General features: G+C 49.3%; 3 protein-coding genes across 3 annotated transcripts; 1 reads left to right on the forward strand and 2 right to left on the reverse strand.

Moving 5' to 3' along the window:
• On the forward strand, positions 1–5,286 carry kifc1 (kinesin family member C1). The gene is made up of 15 exons (XM_068747626.1): positions 1–22; positions 160–222; positions 958–1,088; positions 1,196–1,254; positions 1,323–1,488; positions 1,970–2,137; positions 2,909–3,022; positions 3,276–3,362; positions 3,458–3,655; positions 3,874–4,038; positions 4,169–4,307; positions 4,426–4,565; positions 4,690–4,763; positions 5,003–5,078; positions 5,242–5,286. The coding sequence occupies exons 1-15, from the start codon at positions 1–3 to the stop codon at positions 5,284–5,286; spliced, it is 1,647 nt and encodes a 548-aa protein (XP_068603727.1).
• Positions 5,287–10,334: 5,048 nt separating this feature from the next.
• Positions 10,335–11,906, reverse strand: slc52a3-2a (solute carrier family 52 member 3-2a). Its single transcript, XM_068747224.1, has 3 exons — positions 10,909–11,906; positions 10,631–10,754; positions 10,335–10,544 (listed from the first exon to the last, which is right to left on the reverse strand). The coding sequence occupies exons 1-3, from the start codon at positions 11,904–11,906 to the stop codon at positions 10,335–10,337; spliced, it is 1,332 nt and encodes a 443-aa protein (XP_068603325.1).
• Positions 11,907–14,894: 2,988 nt separating this feature from the next.
• On the reverse strand, positions 14,895–19,168 carry slc52a2 (solute carrier family 52 member 2). The gene is made up of 5 exons (XM_068747146.1): positions 19,066–19,168; positions 17,628–18,290; positions 17,231–17,423; positions 17,019–17,142; positions 14,895–15,194 (listed from the first exon to the last, which is right to left on the reverse strand). The coding sequence occupies exons 1-5, from the start codon at positions 19,133–19,135 to the stop codon at positions 14,979–14,981; spliced, it is 1,266 nt and encodes a 421-aa protein (XP_068603247.1). The 5' UTR covers positions 19,136–19,168; the 3' UTR covers positions 14,895–14,978.
• Between the last annotated feature and the right edge of the window lie 918 nt (positions 19,169–20,086).

Below are 20,086 nucleotides of genomic sequence, written 5' to 3' on the forward strand. Positions count from 1 at the left end.
ATGACACATGGGATAATAGCAGGTGTGGCTTTAGAGATCTATTCTTACAAATTGGAAGGAAAAAAACAAAATTTGTGTTTTCACGCCTGTGTTTGTTCTTATTTCGGGGGTTCTATTGACCCGTTCAGAACCGCTTCTGTCTCTTTGTTCCTCACACAGTGAAACCAGTGAAACCAGTCAGAAGCGTGGGAGCTGCTACGGTGGCCGTTGGTCCTTCCACACGTAAGAGGAACTGCCTGCTGGGATTTCATACCTCGTATTCTCAGACTCGCTCCTGTAATTGTGAGGTAGTTTATGGCCGGGGTTTCACCAGATGTGTCACCGACCAGCAAGAAGATGCAGGCTTTGTTAATACTAATAATAATAATACATTTTATTTATATAGCGCTTTTCTGCTCCCCCAAACCCGAGCTGTCAGCACCGAGCCGGTACGTTCTGATGGTGGGTACTGATGGTTATTTTCTGGTTGCATCAGGCGCAGTGAAACCATCTAAAGCTGCTGCAAAGGGAGGGAGCACGAAGCCGTCTGTTCCGCCCGCCGCTGCACGAACAGGTTAGAAATCCAGTCCTCTCTGCAGCAGACGCAAGCAGTAAAGCAGTTAGCATGGCTCAGTGGCGTGGGAACCATCGGGTCACCGGTTCAAGGCCCAGCCCTGACGGGGCCCCTGAACGAGGGTGTAATCTTGTTGTTGTGTGGTCATCATTCATTAATAAGGCTGTCTTTCTAATGCATGAACATTATTAGCATATGTTTACGTCCACAAAGAACAGCTGTTCCTAATAACATTTACGGTGCCCCCGTCCCGGGAAGCCAGCTCGCATCTTAAGCAGGATCCGTGGATCGAAGCGTCCAAACGTTGCGTTTATTATTTACACCCGTGTTGTCTGTGCCTACATCAAAACCACTGGGCAAGGACCTTAGAATTCTGAATGGAAACCTGCTGCTGTTGTGTTCAGGGACCAGCAAACGGCACGCCTGGGACCTGAGGGGCAAGGTCAGTGACATGGAAGGCAGGATTCCCAACTACAGGACCAAAATGAAATCTGTCAACCAGGAGAATGAAGTTCTCAAAGTGACTACATACGTTGTACATATTATGTGTCCTTTTAATTTATTGTTATTTTGCATTTTACTCGTACTCTAACACTCTATCTAATAAATATATTCATCATCGTCATCATCACTACGCTCCAGAGTCGATCTGAAGTGACTGACTTGAAGAAAGAGCTGGAGAGTCAGAGGATGCAGATCAGGTAAATATTCTATGGTCATGGTGTTATCTGCTTGGGCGCCATTAGACGTCTTGCCTCGTTGGTTTCAGCGCGTATGAGCAGGACCTCCAGGCGTTGAGAGGACTCCAGGATGAGTTGGAGAGAGTCTCTAAAGAAAAGAGCCTCATTCAACAAGAACTGTCCAACGCACAAAGCAGATGCAGCGTGATGGAAACGCTGCTGGACAGCCGAGAGACCGAGCTGCAGACGCTCAAGGTATGGAGCAGGGCTGCTCACGCCTCTGTGCTAGAGAGTCTGCTTCTGTTCGTGTGCAGTTAGCACGACAAATGACGATACATTCAAATCGGTGATGTCAGAGACGTTCACTCTCCGTTCACTCTCAGCCGCTCAGTGGATTTCTGCTGCTTTTAATTCATTCGTTCACCTCGATGAACTGAACAGTGTAAACGTGAAGAGAAGAGCGGCGTCTTCTCAGGAAAGCCTTCTGATGAGAACAAGCGTAGAGCCGAGGAAAAACAGTGACTCGAGATACTTTCAAAATAGTCAGAACTGCTCATTAAATGTGTTGCCTTATTTTATGAATTTAGTTTTTCAGTAATTTAACTCGAAATCGGTTACAAATGACTGAAGAGTAATCAGCCCAACCTTAAGAGTTCAGCTGAAAACACATTCCTGTCGTCATCCCTGTATGTTTGGAAATGCATCGTTTTATTAGGCGTCTGTCTTCTAATTACAGATGACGCTGTCGGTGCAGGAGGCGTCTCTGGCCCGTCTGCAGGGGACGCTCAGAGACACGGAGGACGAGGTCCGCGCCCTCACAGAGACCGTGTCCCAGCAGAAGGACGAGCTTCACGCTGGGGAGATGGAGCGCCGCCGGCTCCACAACACTCTGCAGGAGTTTAAGGTGGGTCACCGTGTGATGTCACCATCAGTTCAACTCCATTGATAAAGCCGCTGATGAAACGTCATTTCCTGTTTTTGTTCTTTTTGAAGCCGTTATTATTACAGGGGAACCTCGGTTGTCCAACGTAATTTGTTCCGTAATACTGTCTGGAAACCGAAACGATGTTTCCCATAAGAAATGATGGGAGCTGGAATAATCCAGAAAAACGCCCATTTTCATAGCGACGGTTCTGTTGATATGTAACTACGCGTTTCTGAACAGCAGACGACATAAAGGTGTAATGAAAGTAAATTTAACCCCGTTCTGGACATTTACGTACCGTTTAGCAGAGTTATTCCTCCTCCATAAAATGACTGCGTAACTGTCCTCCTGGGTTTTAGCTTTCTCTTTTGCGCAGGTTTCTTAAAAGTCTAAATCGTCCATTTTGCCACGCCGTACTACGCAACAAGAGCCGAGACGCCGACACCGTTCTCATATTGGCCGATTATTCCCTCCTTCAATTTAACGGTTGTTCTCGCTGCTGTCCTCTTTCCTTCTTTGGATCCATGACTAAGAGCTCAAAAGAGGAAATGCGGAAAAAACGCACAAACTCCAAAAGCCGAAATGCAAAAATCCGTTTGGCATTTTAAACTCAATTTCTTTGGACGAAAACCGAGTTGTTCGACTACCGAGGTTCTGCTGTATTAGAGTACCGGTATATTGTATTTGTAGTACTGCCAAACCAAATACACCTCTGCCTAATGGACTTGCTTATCTATTGTCCTCATACAGGGCAATATCAGGGTCTTTTGCAGAGTGCGCCCACTGGTGGAGGGAGGTGTCGGCCAACACATTCAGCTGCCGGCCGGCGATAACAAAGTGATAACACTCGCCAAAAAAGAAGAGGTAAGAACCCTGCCCCCTCACCGCACCTAAAACGCGTCATTTACTGTCGGATAATTCTATCGTACTGTAAATATCATTCATTAGTACCGTAATATATTTGGGCTCTGATCTGCCAATCACTGTTGTAGAACAGAAACATCGATCGTCTCTGTGTCAGATCGATGCTCAGTCATCACAAACGCGCCTGAAAGGAGCGACAGGAAGACGTGTCGCTGCGTATTCCTCCGGTACAAAACCAGATTCTGCTTTTCAGTCTCGCACAGGAAAGGCCGGTGACACTCAGAAGATTTACAACTTCAGTTTTGACCAGGTCTTTGGCCCCACGGCTTCACAACAGGAGGTAAGCGGCGCGTGCGTCCGTCACCGTTTATCCTGCGCGCTGCAGGATACGTGAATACGACGACGTTCACGGTAGCTGCGTCGCTTTGTGATCAGATCTTCGACGAGATCTCGCTGCTCGTGCAGTCGGCGTTGGATGGCTACAATGTCTGCTGCTTTGCCTATGGCCAGACAGGAAGTGGAAAGACGTACACCATGGAGGGAGATGAGTTTCACGAGCGCCGGGGTGTCATTCCCAGAGCCGTACAGCAAATCTTCAGCGCTGCAGAGAAGCTGGAAACGCAAGGCTGGGCGGTTAGTGCGACGAGTGGAAGAGGGCCATCGTGTTTAGGAATCATTTCTGTGACCAGCATCCTGAGAAGCACGAAGTTAATACTCGGATCAGCGGCCAATTCCTCTCGGATGTGTCATCGTCTTAAAATTACAAAATTCATTTGCTATTATCCCTTTGGTTTTTGATATCACTGTTTCTTCATTTGTCAACTTAGAGTATTTCATATTTTTTTTGTCAGTTCGTATTCACAGCCAGCTTCGTTGAGATCTACAACGAGACCCTGCGGGACCTCCTCTATACCGGGAAGGCCAGCAAGAGGCCCGAGTATGAGATCCGAAAGTCCTCCACCAATGACGTGACAATCAGCAACCTCCACTATGAGCAGGTCTCCACTGAGGGTCAGGTACGGACGCCAGAGTTCCCTTTCTAAATCGGCAAACGAGAATCACAACATTTTAAGTACCGTAGGTTTCTATTTAAACTACTGTTCACCGTGAAAGCCAATAATTGGGCCGATCCCCTGCTCTCGCCAGGTTCTAGGCCTAATTTCATTGGCCAATCAGAATCGCTCCACAGCCCAGACGAGCCAGAACGACCGCTCGTCCCGCTCCCATTCAGTCTTCCAGCTGGACATTGAGGGCGTGCACGCCGGCAGGGACGTCAAATGCAAGTGTGAGTACAGCTTCACCGGTTCTGCCGGAAACCAGTGTTTGTTGGCTGTCGGACCCGGCAGCTCCTGCAAACGTGGCATTTAGTGCACCTATAATCGGGCGTGACTGTCTTCTCGCAGCCACCCTGTGCCTGGTGGACTTGGCTGGCAGCGAGCGAATGGTGAAGAGTCAGGCTCAGGGGGAGCGTTTCAAGGAGATGACGGCCATCAACGGCTCCCTGTCCAACCTGGGCCTGGTGATCAGTGCGCTGGCCAACAAGGTGTGTCCCGCGCCCGTCTGGAGGAGACGCGGGCCGAGCTGGGCCTGCGGGTCCGTCCGGCTTTACCGGAGACGCTGAAAAAAGGCTTGGGTTGCCGCGGTAACCGATTGCGTTGCTCTTCCAGGAGAACCACGTTCCATACAGGAACTCCAAGCTGACCTTCCTTCTGCAAGGCTGTTTGGGGGGGAACGGCAAAACGTACGTTTCCTAAATCAACACGGCTTCAAGAGATCTCACTCTGAGCCTTTGGTTCTGTCCAAGGTTTCTGCCTGTTAAAGGGAAGCTTCTCCCTGTCTCTGGGAGACAGCGGGGGGGGGGGGACAAGCTGGGTTCTGTCTTTTCCCTGCTGCACCTGCAACGTGTCCTCGGGATGACTTTCTGTTGTGATCTGGTGCCGTGGAAATAAAAATGACTTATTTTCTTTTTGGGCGACCTAGGCTGATGTTTGTGAACGTCGCTCCAGAACCGGTCAGCTTCGGGGAAACGCTCAACTCCTTGAGGTTCGCCAGCAAGGTCAGTGCTACCGGCGTGAAACACACAGCGCAGCGTGAACGGCGACGTCAAATGGAACAAAGGACGAGTGAGACGTGCAACAAGGGGCTTCTCATTTGCATTAAATCCTTCTGTCTGGTTAAAATGGCTTCTGAGAGCATTCCTCTCGCTGCTCTGTTTACAGGTGAACGACTGCGTCATTGGGACGGCGAACGCCAACAGGAAGTAGAGCTCAGTGCTGCGAACAGTTCCGCGGGGCGGTGGACTCTCCCCGTTACTCCTCTGTAATGTTGTTGTTTTCAGGCTGGACGAATCAAACGCTCCGATCCTTTGTCCTCTTGATCACTTCTGGTTCGGTGCGTTTGTGTCTCTACAGCAGGTGAATGTGTGTGTACATGCGCATTGGCAGGTCAAGTTTACTTCTTTTTTTTAATACATCAACAGCTTTATTTGTGATTTTGGATCTTGTAAATAAAGATATTACAAATAGTTTTCACGTTGACTATGCTTTGGCGTGCTACTCTGATTCGACATGTATTCATAAGACCGTCCGTCCTGTGGTAGACGAGACCATTATCACATTGACGGACTGACTACGGACCAGAGGCGGTGTACACCCTGGATGTGTCGCCACACACCACCACTCACACCTACGGACAATTTTAGAGTGACCAATTCACCTTAATTGTTTGGGTTTTTTTGAGGTGGGAGGAAACCGAAAAAACCCACGCAGACGTAGAACCTTGCTGTGAGGTGACAGCCCTACCCACTGCTCCACCCTGGTGTATTAATGGCTTTTCATTACTGACTGTAATATTCCCTCGGCTTCCTACTTTACACATACCGGTAGTTATCTCATAAGGTATGTTGTGTTAGATCTGGTAACCATCGAACCAGATTCCCAAACGACTTGAGATTCTCCGGAGTTCGCCTCAGATTAGTTTCACTCCAATGACATCCAGTTGCCTTATTTGGCTTCAGGTTTGAGCTGCAGTCTTTGCATTTCTCACCTTATTGATGACGCGTCGACCCAGGAAAGGAAAAGATGAAGAGCAGTCGTTTCAACAGTCTCCAGTCGATTTCTTTGGCGATTAAAGTGTCAAAGTGTTCCTGCAACACATTCAGTTTTAGATACGACGGGGCTCTTCAGCCCTCAATGGGCGACAGGCCAAAGTAAAAGCAGTGCAACATTTGTGCATTTGGTGACATCACAAGGGACTGGATGGTTCTCTGGCTGCAGAATATTATTTTCATCACACTGGATCGTCCAAGCCACAAAGAAGACGTCATCATGAGGAAGTCTGGAGTGGCAGAGAAGTATGTCGGAGTAGTTCAGGACATGTATGACAGTTGTACGACAGTAGTGAAGTGTGTAGTAGGAGTAACGGGGGTTTAGTGTAGAGGTGGGATGCACCAGGGATCAGCTCTGAGCCCCTTTTTGTTTGCCATGGTGATGGATAGACTAACAGATGAGGTGAGACAGGAAGCTCCTTGGAATATGATGTTTGCAGATGACATTGTGACCTGCAGGTAGAGAAGAATCTAGAAAAGTGGAGGTCTGCTCTAGAAAAGAGAGGAATGAAGGTGAGAGGAGTAAAACAGAGTACATGTGTGTAAATGAGAAGGTCCCAGGGGGAACAGTGAAGCTACAAGGAATAGACGTAGAGGAGGTAGAGGACTTCAGGTACCTCGGGTCAACAAAGCAGTGGTGAGGACAGCCATGATGGACGGCTTAGAGACAGTGGTGAGGACAGCCATGATGGACGGCTTAGAGACAGTGGTGAGGACAGCCATGATGGACGGCTTAGAGACGGTGGTGAGGACAGCCATGATGGACAGCTTAGGGACAGTGGTGAGGACAGCCATGATGGACAGCTTAGGGACAGTGGTGAGGACAGCCATGATGGACGGCTTAGAGACAGTGGTGAGGACAGCCATGATGGACGGTTTAGAGACAGTGTCTCTGAGGAAAAGACAGGAGGCGGAGCTAGAAGTGGAGGAGATGAAGATGCTGAGGTTCTCCTTGGACCAGGTTGGACAGGATTAGAAATGAGACAATAAGAGGGACAGTGAAGGTTAGACGTTTTGGAGACAAGCTCAGAGAGACCAGACTTTGATGGTTTGGACATGTCCAGAGGAGAGACAGGGACTATATCGGTAGAAGGATGCTGAGGATGGAGCTGCCGTTTTTAGATTCATGCTCTCGGTGAATGGCAGTCGTGGTTTGAGTGATCCCCGCGGACTGAAATCAGGGCTGAGCTCAGCGTCTGAGCCAGACGACATGTTGAATGATACCAGCGGTTATTAAAATCAGGACATGTCGGGTTTACACCTTGTTGTTCTTTGCTCAGCTGGTTCGCACCTGTCTTACATCTATTAGGAAAATCAGCTGTCATTTCTGGCATTTGCCAGTGGATTGGCTGGGATGGGATGTCATTCTTTCTCAGCATTGGGCAGCAAAAGCATCTGGTAAGTGCTGAATGTTCATTTATGATTTTATATATATATATATTTATATTCTCACATTAAGTTCGGTTTTTATGTTTCGGATTAAAGCATGATTAGAGGAACTTCTGTTGTTAGTTGTCTGTAAAATTGTAAAAGTTTCACTTAAAAAAATGTGAGATAAAAAGAAAAAACAGAACCAAAGAAATCTGCCGACACAGCAAAGCCTTGATTTCCATGCCGTTATTCTGCTTTATTCTGCTTGACTTCAGGATGTTTGTCATGGATCTTTATTTAACCCTTTATTGCCAAACGCATCATATTTGATACACATGGACTTTCAGGATTTTGACACTTCTACTTCAGTTTGATTCCCCCACCCAAAAAAGGTGATAGATACAAGCCCTGCATTGTCCATGATTCCATGAATTCTTCTTCTTCTTTTTTTTTTTTTACAAATTTGTCAGAAGGTTCCAGTAAGACCTTATTTTCCAAAAATTAGAGCGGTGATGATGATGATGATGAATATATTTATTAGATAGAATGTTAGGGTACAAGTACAGTCAAACAGTAGTATGTGTTACAGTACAAGTACAGTCAAACATCCTGTTTAAGAGGAGCATTTCTAAAAAGCCCTTGTGGTCTTGTTTCCGTTGAAAGTCCTTCGTACATAAATCATCCACATTTAACAATACAAATTGTATTGACGATTACTTCATGGTGCGGGCCATAAAGGGTTAAAGAGCTGTTTTTACTAGATCCGCGTTGGATTCAATGTAGTTCTGTGACTAATTGTAATAGAATAATTCACAATGCAGTGAAGGTACCAAACTTGTGAAGCAGCTACCTGCACAGTGACACGATTACCACTAGGGCAACGAAGACGTCCCAAAGCTCTGTATTTATCAGCCTCTCTTCTCTGATGGCGTTCCTTTCAGTTTTATACGCTTGTCTGGAATAAGATGAAGCATTTCACCAATGCCACGTTCCCAAACGGGACCTGTGGGAATGAACGTGGCAACGTCGCGGGCCTCTCAGTCATCGACCTCTTCCCTATCCTCGTCGGGGTGCCGGTGACCACCAAAGTGCTGTGGATCACCTTCACGTCCAAGAAGACGTTTGACATCCTGAATTGTAATCTGGCTCTCTTCCTCTACTTGCAGTACCTGTTCTCCGTCGTGCATTTATTTTTCATGCATTTGTGGCCAGGGGTCCACAGAATGATCCTTCGGTTTCTCATCACTTATGCACAAGTGGGAGGACCAACGGCCTTGTCTTTGATCTGCATCGAGCGGTACGTGGCCGTGGTTTATCCCACTTCTTACCCTCTGCTGAAGACGTACAGATTCAGAGACGTCGGGGCGATCTCGGTGTGGCTGTGGTCTCTGCCCCTTGCGTTTCTAAATGTTTATGTATTGCGGAGTGGCTCAGACATCAAAAGAAACTTCTTTATTGCTCTTCCAGTCCTGTGGCTTGGACTTATGACGTTACTGATAATGAAAAGCAGCATCATAATCTCACGAGCTCTGAAGAAGTCTGGTCCAGGGAGTGAAAAGATGCATCCGGCCAAGAGGAGAGCCTATAAGATCGTCTATGTCAACGCAGTCATCCTTTCCGTTTGTTACGCGCCACTTACTATCATGCAAAGACTTACATTTCTGCCTGAATGCATGTTTGACCATGTCGTTGATCCTATCTGCTTACTGCTGTTGTCTGTTGCAAGTGTCGTGCAGCCGCTGTTTTACCTCTCAACTCAAGGCAAATTAAACTGCTTGAAGTGGGGGAGGGAGTGATTTGTAAAAAAAAAAAACTTTTTAAAAACAACGGCCACCAGAGACGGATCCAACACGTCTCTGGCTCTGCCACCGAGATAGGCCGCCTTCGATTCGTCCGACTGGAGAAACTAAAGGATAAAGTACGTAGAACAGGGGAGGCTCTCCGTCGGTTGTATCCATTGCATCCATTGTGATGCCAAAGGATTTGAGAGATTATAAATAAATAAAACAAATAAGAGAGCTTTGAGATTCATGAGATGTAATAATAAATGAGTGAAGGGAACTTGTGGCTACCAGGTAAATAAATGAAATGGCCAAAATGGAAAAAACAACAACAAATCTGCAGATTTGTAAATGTATTTAAATGTATTTATTACCATTTGGTTGACAAATATTTACACAGCACATGATGAGAATGCAAATCCATTCAAATAAAAGGCAAAAGGGAATAGAAAGCAGTGAATGCTGGTCGAGTTGAGATTGTAACGATATGAAATACAGCAGCAAACAGAGAAATAGACATTTAAATCATGTGTACTGTATGTATATGTATATATATATATATAACAGGGAGGTTTTGGTTTTTATTTGTTGTGGAATATTTACCTAGTGATGTGTTAATACTCGGAATATCAATACTTTCTTTTGTTTTTAGTGAGACATACTGTATTTATATGGTATTTATGTATTTATGAGAAGGCAACTGACAATAATTTGCCAGACTTTGTGGTAAATTGTTGAATTAATCACACATGGCGGCGTCTACTTGAAGCTTGCATAATTTATAAATGCCAAGCTTGTGCAATTTGACTATAGTGGCTAGAAAGGATCTGATCTTCAACAGAATGCCAGTTTTCTCTTTTGGCACCAGTTAAATGTTAAATAACATTTTTAAACTCATCAGGTGTCATCGGTTATAGCAGATAATTTTTTTACAGTCACCAAACAGTCACATAAATCCAGCAAAGCGCGCTGCTTGAAATAAAAAAGAGACAGTCTCCATGGCAACTAGTAACTACCCATCGGATGCATTTGTAGTTCACAATTACCGAACTCTTTAAGGGCAGTTTGTGCTGCATGGGTCCCCTGACGAAAAGTAACTGAACACACTAACCAGCGGAAACATGGTTACGGCGCCCAGCAGGGAGCCCAGCTGCACCACGGCCCCACACCACACGAGGGCGCTGTGGCCTTCGTCGCGCAGGATCACCCCGATGATCACCTTCACGTAGGACAGAGCGAGAACGAAGAGGATCCAGGCCAACACCTGTGGAGCAGGTGGCGTTGGTTCCCGTCACGAAGGCCGTGACGTTGTAACAGAAGCGAACGACGGTCACGCTGATCCATACTCACAATGACGACTCCGCCTGAGCGTTCGTGAAGGAGAAGCGGACATGGACTCAGCGCCGCCATGCCCATTATATAAGCTCCAGCGCCGCTGCCAATCAACGTGAGAGCGCCCATCAGCAGCAGCGATCTGTGCAGTGACAGTGAAATAACGGGCAACGCCCAACGACATTAAAATACCACCACAGCCAATCACGTTGCAACATTTTATTCTTGTACAAATCATGTCCGATTTTCTAATAAAATTGATCAACTTTTTGTGAACGCACCAATTTGTTACTGACCTCATAGGAAAGAACAAGGCAATGAAGCAGGCCAGAGGGTTGGACACGGCGGCCATGGTGGCCGATAAGTGGTAGATGTTATTCCCGTAGGGCATGCACGAGTAGGACTGCACCGACGGAAGCGCCACGTTGGTCAGAGCGTTCACCCAGGCCAGGATCGCAAAGATATAAAGCAGCTCCACGCAGCTGTAGGAGCCGGCGCCGAAGGTGCTCCGGGACTTGTGGGGATCCACCACGGGTTTCTGTTCGGCCCACTTCCTTTTCCTCCGAGACGTCTCTCTCACCCCATTGGTGTATTGTCCACTGGGGCGCTCCCTGGCCACAGATGGGTGGTAGTTCAACAGCAGGAATGCCAGTAGGCACACCAGCATCATGGCACTGAGGAAGAAGAAAAACACCTCGGCCGAGAAGTTGGCAGGCTGATAGTGGGCCTGGAGGTCAAAGGTCACAGAGCTGTTGGATGAGCTCAGCGTGAGGTTCGTAGTTTGGGTGCCGTTTAAGCAATCGAGCACCCCAACGCCTTGGACCAGGGCTACCAGAGCAGGCAGCAGGCCGCTCACACCCTCCCCGATGTAGTAGGTGGTCAGGAACCGGGGCTCGAGACGCATCATGAAGGGCAGGAAGGTGACGGACGAAGTGCAGTCAACAGTGGCGAGGAAGAAGGTCAAGACGAGGAGCGCTACACTGCGAGGGGCACCGGCAACAACCGCCGTCTCCTTCCAGAAGAAACCCAGCAGGAAGCTCGCCACAGTACCCAGAGAGACGATCGCGTAGATGACTGCCGTTTCGTTCAGGGCGCCGGGCCGGAAGCGGTGCATGAGTGTCACGAAGAGAGGCCCGATGTTGGCCATTTGGATGAGGACAGAGAGGTAAGAGGGCAAGTACCAGCCCTCTGGGATCTGGGGAACAACGAGGGGCAGCTCCACCCACAGGCCATTAATGGAGACCCAGGAACCCATCCCGAAGAGACACGCCAGCAGGTGGGTGAGAAGGGACATGTTGGAGGCGTGTCCTCTAGAAAGGGACGCAAAAGCACAAATCAGCTGCAGGGTCGTTCACTCGTTGAACTCTGACCTTTCGAGCGGGACTAAATGCTGCTGGGCGTCTGAGAGCTGCTAGCGCGACTGTAAAACCTCGTCTCCGTGCAGTGCGATGAAACAGGATGAACGCCGTTATGTTTCATAATAACGAACAATAAAGACTGTTCCGTCAGGATAAGCCCAATCAATGGATTTAAACAAGAAAGAACCGGCCGATGACGCGTTTGTTCGCAGGCGACACCAGAAATAAAGGAATGTTGGAATTGTTTTTACGGGGGCTTGGATGAAGACGTCCTTCCAAGGAAACCATCAATTCCTTTTAATTAATACGAGAACACTATGGGATCAGACGAGTCTATTAATGAGAGTACTCACAGTATACTTTGTCATATACAAATACACTCACACAGTTTATAGTTGCGTTCAAATAAAATATACGGATCATTTGTTCCTGCTTTGGAACACCAGCATGGATTTGAGGATGTGTGTTGATCAGATTGAGTTATAATGGTGAACACTGATACTGGTGAACACTATTGATCGTGTGTCCGTGCAGTGCCCAGACAGGATGGACCCCCCCATAAAATAAACTTCAACCAGCTCTCCAACTGTAAGAATGTGTTTTTGTGTGAACTGTTCCTTCACAAGTCAGTAATAACCAATCTGATCGTTCTGATGAATATTTTCATCTTTTATTTTTTTAATACATTTTGGATTAGTTACAAAATTAGTGACAAATTAGTTAAAATATATATTCACACAGTATATAAATATCATATTAGCATTTTTGAAAACTTCCTTTTTTATTTAGAGCAGATTCTGAGGTTTCATCAAACACAGCAGAGGAAACGCAACCAGCTGCAAGTCTGGAATACTCAACAGGAACACGTCCGACAAAATAATCTGCACACGCCAAAGACTGAAAAATAATCAAATAAAATCTTCACAAATCCCTGCAAGAGTCCCTCAGATTAAATAAAGTCCAGACGTGTCCTCGTCGTTCGGAAGCATCTAAAGTTAATGCCTGACTGAAGTGTGTGACGTCCGCTTCATTATCGGAATGCACTAGAACCATTAGAAATGAAATAAAAATCACTAGTAGCTAACAAGTAGTGAAAATCCTCGTCCTGTTGTACAAAAACTTCAAACGAGTAAAGTCTAAAGACGGGAGACGGCCCTCGTCCCTGCTGATACTCACCTGTTGTGTTCCGGCGAGAGAATAAACCAAAGTCCTGTGCAGTGGGCTGCGCGATGGATTAAACCCTGCTCGGAACGTGCACGCGTGTGTGTGTGTGTGTGTGCTCGTGTTACAGGTCTGGTTAACTGATCACTGTTTCAACTTGAAATCCCTTCATCGTCAGCGGCAACAATAAACATCACATGATGCGGCTTCCTTTTCTGAACAAGCATTCACTATTCAACATAATTCCTTTATTCCGCTTAAGGGGATCATGGGAACAGCGGGTGGTTGGGGGGGGGGGGGGGTGTTTCCACTCCTCTCTTTTAAATAACACACTTTTCTCTATAGCTGATTTGTGGTGTCCCCGTGGAGGAGTGGACGTCGGACGAAGGACAAGGACCTGATGGTGGTTTTGGATCTTTTCTGCCGCTGCCCCCCCCCCCCCCCCCCCCCCCCCCCCAACACTGTCGCTCTGCCACAGAAAAGGCTCCAGAACAGAAAGGAAGTCCAGTGATAAACGCCAAACGCAACACTCATTCATTCATCAGTCCATGAGAAACATTAACAGATTACCGTTAGATAAGAGTTAAAACAAACCAGAGGTAGAGGCTTTAACTCGGAGCCCTCGCAGCAGCATGGATGAACAATAGAATAACCTACAAGGTATTAGTACACAGCAATGATACACATCATTAGTAGCTCAAAGACACCATCAAATATTCAGCAGTTTGCAGCTCATGGCTTCGCCCTGAAGGCAATGAGGCCTGATTATACTGGAGAGAATCGTCACTTCCTTCAGACACGAACCTGAAGATGTTCTCCAGGCAGAGAAGAGGATGAAACTCACTCCCCGTAATTATGAACCCTTTAAAGTTACAGGGTGAAAATCACAGTGTGCCGCGTGAGCAGTAACTGATAACGAGTCCCCATGATGGGACGGATAAACCACGGAATCAGCAGAACAATGTTTGAGAGGACATCAGGAAGGAAGGCAAAAGAGTGAATAAAGAAGAGAGGCGTCGTCAAGAAGGGCAGAAAGACATTTGGAAACACATTACTGAAATAGCAAAAGGGAATGAAGAGATCCAGAAGCGGAACACAAATAATTCGTTCATTGTTCCAGTAAACGCCCTTCATTAGAAAACACAGCAGAGAGCACGTGGTATTAAAGCAGCATAGCAGCATGCTACGTGTGCTACGTCCCCTGGGCTAATGTAGCAGCACAGCAGCCCCATTAAAGCAGCATGCTACGTGTGCTACGTCCCCTGGGCTAATGTAGCAGCTCAACAGCCCCATTAAAGCAGCATAGCATGCTACGTGTGCTACGTTCCCTGGGCTAATGTAGCAGCACAGCAGCCCCATTAAAGCAGCATGCTACGTGTGCTACGTCCCCTGGGCTAATGTAGCAGCTCAACAGCCCCATTAAAGCAGCATAGCATGCTACGTGTGCTACGTTCCCTGGGCTAATGTAGCAGCATGCTATGTGTGCTACGTCCCCTGGGCTAATGTAGCAGCACAGCAGCCCCATTAAAGCAGCATGCTACGTGTGCTACGTCCCCTGGGCTAATGTAGCAGCACAGCAGCATGCTACGTGTGTGCTACGTCCCCTGGGCTAATGTAGCAGCACAGCAGCATGCTACGTGTGTGCTACGTCCCCTGGGCTAATGTAGCAGCACAGCAGCCCCATTAAAGCAGCATAGCATGCTACGTGTGCTATGTCCCCTGGGCTAACGTAGCAGCGCAGTAGCCCCATTGTGTGGGAATGCTTTTTACTTCCTCCGAATCGGGAGCGGACGCTCCACCGGTGACGGGATGGAGGAGGTCAAACCAGACGTGCCGCTTCACGCTCGCTACTGTTCCAGGCAGCCGTCCACGCAGGCCTGACCCTGAGTAAACACGCGGTAGATGTTGACCAGAGGGAACATGGCGAGGGCGCCGATCAGCGAGCCGGCCTGGATGGCGATGCCGCACCACAGCAGGGCAGAGCGCCCGGCCTCGTGAAGCAAAGTCCCGATCACCACCTTCAGGTAGGAGAACAGCCCGGTAAACAGAATCCAGGAGACGACCTGCAGGGGGGGGGGGGGGGGGGGACAGAGGCAGGTCAAAGCCTGGTCCTGAAAGCAGATTCAAAAGAGAACCTGAAAATGTATTGAAATGATAAACTCAAAGATCCTCTGAAGTAAGAACGTCACTCAGAATCATTTCATTCGCTTTGAGGGTTTTGTCAAAATGTTAAATCCTGACTCCGACAATAAATGGTAACAATTCGTTGACGGGTCCAGGAGCTGGAGGAGCCAATGAGCAACGGCCATCCAGTTGCTGCACAAGAAACGTCAGACGTCTCCTGGAAGGCATGTCCAATTCAATGAAGGGACTGAGACAAATGTCTCAGGTCCATTGGAGGAGAGTCCATGAACAGAGGACAGTGATGATGCTGGAGATGAAATCCTGTCCCTTGTCTTTTAACAGACGGAAGCGTAACCCTGCTGGCTGCGGGTTCTGAGGATGCCTGCACCAGCCTGGGATTTCAGCAACAACCACGAAATATTCATGCGTCAAATTAAACTTCTGTTCTGCTTTATTCACCATTTGATCTGAACCCTCGTAAATATGTCAGGGTAATGGATTGTGGTCAAACAGTACTTCAAGTGAGCTCCACTGTTTGAGCATTTACAGAAACAACTTATCAGCTCAATAAACTTTAATTCTGCTAAAATTCAATGTCTTGGGCTGTTTTATATTTCTCATTTTCATTGATATGCATAAAAAATCTTGTGGAACTGGATTGCTTACACAAGTTCAATATAAGGTCAACGAAAGGTCAAAGCCATAAATCATTCTGCCTGTATACTCTTGCAGTGATTTCCAATATACTGTATATATCGGCCTTTTTTTATTTTTTGCTTGCTTGATTTTACACACAGTGCTGCGTAAACAGCTGAGAGAGTCACCACCGGGTCTTAACCGGGTCCGAAGACGAGGTGCCCGTGACCCTCTGTTAATGACTAGCTAGCTGGGGTTAGCTCAGAGGCTGACCTGCTAGCTAATAGCTGCAATGGAACCCATGACAATATGGATAGAACAGAAGAAGATATCTAAACATCTCAGCAGGAAATAAAAAGTGAATTATTCATCGACCCTAATCAGTACTAATACTATATTAATACTGCTACTACTACTACTGTACTTTCAGCTTGTCCCGTGAGGCGTCGCCGCAGCAAATCAACATTCTCCACTCCACCCTGTCCTTTGCATCGTCCTCCCCAACACCAGCCACTCTCATGTCCTCCCTCACTACGTCCATGTCTCTTCTCCTGGGTCGTCCTCTAGCCCTGTTCTCTGGCAGTTCCATCCTCAGCATCCTTCTACCGATATAGTCCCCGTCTCTCCTCTGGACATGTCCAAACCATCAAAGTCTGGTCTCTCGGACCTTGTCTCCAAAACGTCTAACCTTCTCTGTCCCCGGCTTCCGTATCAGTAATTCCTCTTTATAATCATGAGTCTCTGGCGGTTTAGCGACGCGATCAGCTGGAACTCCTTGGTGGTTCGGTTACAGCTGTAGTGGCATAAATATCCGATGATCCGTCGGGTCCGAGTCAGCGGGCCGGCCATTGTTCCTGATGTCTGTCTGTCTGTCCCCCCCCCCCACACACACTCTCACAGCTGCAACAGGACAGCTTCCGCTCTTTGCGGTCCAGCAGGATCAACACTGACGCTTCTCTCAGGTTAGTTTAGAGACAAATTAAAACGTCGGGACTGCATGACGGCCGCAGCGCTTGGCCGCTCTGCGTGCGTCACCGTGACTTCAGGAGCTCGGTTAGGACCTGAACAAATATTCTAACAGTGATACATCAACAGAAACTAGGAAAACGTCAGCCACCAATACTCACCACTAGAGCCACACCTGCAGTGCTCCCACGCAGCGGAGGGCAGGGACTGGCTGCAGCCAATACCAACAGATACGCAGCGAAGGCCCCGCCTCCCAAAGACAAGACGCCCAGACCGGCGGAGGACCTGAGGACAAAACGGCAGCTCCACTTCAACCACGGGAAGAGAATCATGCCCAACGGCAGAGGAAGTCCTGCTGACCCGTTCCCCTCACCTCAGGATGACAAACATGGCCAGGAAGCAGGCCAGGGGGTTGGCGATGTTACCGAGGACCACGGAGAGGTGAAAGGTCACGGCGCCGTAGGGCAAGCAGGTGAAGCTCTGCACCGAGGGCAGGACCCCGTTGGTGAGGCCGTTGGAGACGGCGAGCAGCAGCAGCAGGTAGATGTTCCTCCGGGTCCAGAATGTCTGAGGAGGCGGCGGCTGCCCCCCCTGCGGCGGCGGCTGTTCCCCTAGCGGCGGCTGCTCCTCTAGCCGCGGCTGCTCCCCCAGCGGCGGCTGCTCCTCTAGCCGCGGCTGCTCCCCCTGCGGCGGCTGCTCCTCTAGCCGCGGCTGCTCCCCCAGCGGCGGTTGCCCCCCCTGCAGCGGCTGCTCCTCTAGCCGCGGCTGCTCCCCCAGCGGCGGTTGCCCCCCCTGCGGCGGCTGCTCCTCTAGCCGCGGCATTCCTCCGTTACGTAGCGGGTGCGTTTCCTCTCGGCCTTTATCCGTCGCCGCGTCGTCCGAGCCTCGCGCCGGTGCGTTTGCCTGCGACTCGCTTTGCCGCCGCACCAACGCCCAGAAACTCAGAGCGGACACAACCAGCATGGCGCACAAAAACCAAAAGAAGTTCTGTGCAGGAAAGTTCTCCTGGAAATACTCGGGCCGCTCCGTGCCGTTCACGCTTTTACACTCCAGCTTGCCGACACCTTGCCCCAACGCCACGACGCACGGGAACAAGGAGCTGAGGCCCTGACCGATGAAGAAGGTCCGGACGTAGCGAGACGGGTAGCGGAACATGAAGGGCAGGAAGGTGACGTTGGACGTGCAGCAAACCAAAGACAACACGAAGGCGAGGAGCAGGAACGCCAGCGACCGCTCCTCCCCAGCTATCGTGACGGTGCGCGACCAGAAGAGCGCCAGGAGAGCGGCCGCCGCCGCCGCCAGCAGCTGGATGGCGTGGATGACGAGGCGATCGTTCAGACGTCCCGGGGCACAGCGGTGCGTGACGGTCACCGCGATGGCTCCAAGGTTCCCGAACGCGATCAGCACCGAGAGGTAGGCGGGCAGGTTCCATCCTGAAAGAACGAAAGCCAATCAGCCATCGGGGGGGGGGGGGGGGCAAAGGAGCGTATAAAAACACAAATATAGGCGCGACACGAGAGCGTGGTACTCGTTTACGTTTTAAGTAGAAAGTACAAAAACGATCGTTATCGACGTGTTGCTACGGCTTCCCTCACGCAGTTTTATTCGTTATTCTGGAGGACAAGCCGGACATCTTCACCGCCTGAGCGCCGGCGTCCCACAAGGCTGCGTCCTCGGCCCGCGCCTCGTGAACGCACTCCTGCACTCAGCTCCTGCTACACCCGCTCTATCTGTAGAGAGCAAGATGGCGGCTGGCCTCACCAAACACAACGATGACGAGTCGCCCTACAGGTCGAGGTCCAGTCCAGTCCCCCCTCCCCCCCCCATCCACATCAATGGTGGTATCTCCAGCTTCAAATTCCTAAGTGATCTGATGATCACCAGAGATGCTGGTCCTTCCCAAGGAAAGTCCATTGATCCCTCCAGAATCTGGTGACTTTCAATCGGTGATCCATAGAGAGCGCCCCGGTCCCAGTCTAGATGTATTTATATGTGCATCACATTTTTCACCTCTTTGACCTTTGACCCAGCAAACACTGAATATGTAAGCCGTTACAACGAGACGCAACTTTCTCTTTGAAATGTACTCAAGTAGAAAAACGATGAATGAAACAATTTCACCTGAACTTTAATGTGCATTTAGCTAACGCCCGCTAGCTGCTAGCTACGTGACCCGGAACGGCTAAAGCCCGCTGCTGAGTGACTGACCTTCGGGCAGCGCGTTCACGACCACCGGGAGCTCGACCCACAGGCTGTTGACGGAAACCCACGATCCCATGGCGAACAGCGCGATCAGCCCGTGGGTCGCCGCCGCGCTCCTCCGCCGCTCACCGGACATGGCGACGCCGCGGCCGGACGCAGAGACAACGGAAACGCGGAGGAGGAACCCTTCACCGATGGCCCAAACGCAACGCTTGTACTCTCAACCCGAAGAATGGCGGTGGTGGTGACGCGAGGGCCCCGCCCCTTCAGTTGCCTTCAGGTGCCCCTCGTAAAGATCCCGAGCCGCTGTTAAATGGGGCGCCGCGACACGTCGCGTCACGCGAAATGCGCGTCACAGTCTAAAAATGTCACGTATGTCCAACCGTATGAGACGCAGCCGGGACAGAGACGGGCTCGGTCTCATTCTGACGCGCAGTAGCGGTTGCGTTGTTTTAAAACTTGGGAGGCACCACAGCCACGAACGCCTCCCCAGTGGAGGATGGGTGGCGTTCGGTTTCATTACCGATGACAATTTATGCGGGCGGTAGACCAAGAAGACATTTAAGGGAAGGTTTTCCTTAACCCTTCAAAAAATTACATCCTTGATCGTTCAAGTGGACAAAGATGTCCACCCGTCACCACTACTGTACTTTTGGTTTGTCCCCTGAGGGGTCGCCACAGCAAATCAACGTTCTCCACTTCACCCTGTCCTTTGCATCGTCACTACGTCCATGCCTCCTCTCCTGGGTCGTCCTCTAGCCCTGTCCTTTGCATCGTCCTCCCCAACACCAGCCACTCGCATGTCCTCCCTCACTACGTCCATGTCTCTTCTCCTGGGTCGTCCTCTAGTCCTGTTCCCTGGCAGTTCCATCCTCAGCATCCTTCTACCGATATAGTCCCTGTCTCTCCTCTGGACATGTCCAAACCATCGAAGTCTGTCCTCTCTGACCTTGTCTCCAAAACGTCTAACCTTCACTGTCCTGTTAGATGTGTCCCTGTCCCCCCTTGGTTCTTCTACCTCGTATTA

Source organism: Brachionichthys hirsutus, chromosome 13 (genome assembly GCF_040956055.1).
Source record: "Brachionichthys hirsutus isolate HB-005 chromosome 13, CSIRO-AGI_Bhir_v1, whole genome shotgun sequence".
NCBI classification, from domain to species: domain Eukaryota; kingdom Metazoa; phylum Chordata; class Actinopteri; order Lophiiformes; family Brachionichthyidae; genus Brachionichthys; species Brachionichthys hirsutus.

Coding starts and splice junctions, on each gene's coding strand:
- slc52a2 (XM_068747146.1), bottom strand. CDS start 19,135: ATGGGATCGTGGGTTTCCGTCAACAGCCTGTGGGTCGAGCTCCCGGTG. Junction 18,291..19,065: donor CGTGAACGCGCTGCCCGAAG/GTCAGTCACTCA, acceptor TCGTTCTTTCAG/GATGGAACCTGCCCGCCTAC. Junction 15,195..17,018: donor CTGCAGGTGTGGCTCTAGTG/GTGAGTATTGGT, acceptor CCCCCCCTGCAG/GTCGTCTCCTGGATTCTGTT.
- slc52a3-2a (XM_068747224.1), bottom strand. CDS start 11,906: ATGTCCCTTCTCACCCACCTGCTGGCGTGTCTCTTCGGGATGGGTTCC. Junction 10,755..10,908: donor GCCTTGTTCTTTCCTATGAG/GTCAGTAACAAA, acceptor GTCACTGCACAG/ATCGCTGCTGCTGATGGGCG. Junction 10,545..10,630: donor GCTCAGGCGGAGTCGTCATT/GTGAGTATGGAT, acceptor CCTGCTCCACAG/GTGTTGGCCTGGATCCTCTT.
- kifc1 (XM_068747626.1), top strand. CDS start 1: ATGACACATGGGATAATAGCAG. Junction 3,023..3,275: donor CACTCGCCAAAAAAGAAGAG/GTAAGAACCCTG, acceptor TCTGCTTTTCAG/TCTCGCACAGGAAAGGCCGG. Junction 5,079..5,241: donor CCTTGAGGTTCGCCAGCAAG/GTCAGTGCTACC, acceptor CTCTGTTTACAG/GTGAACGACTGCGTCATTGG.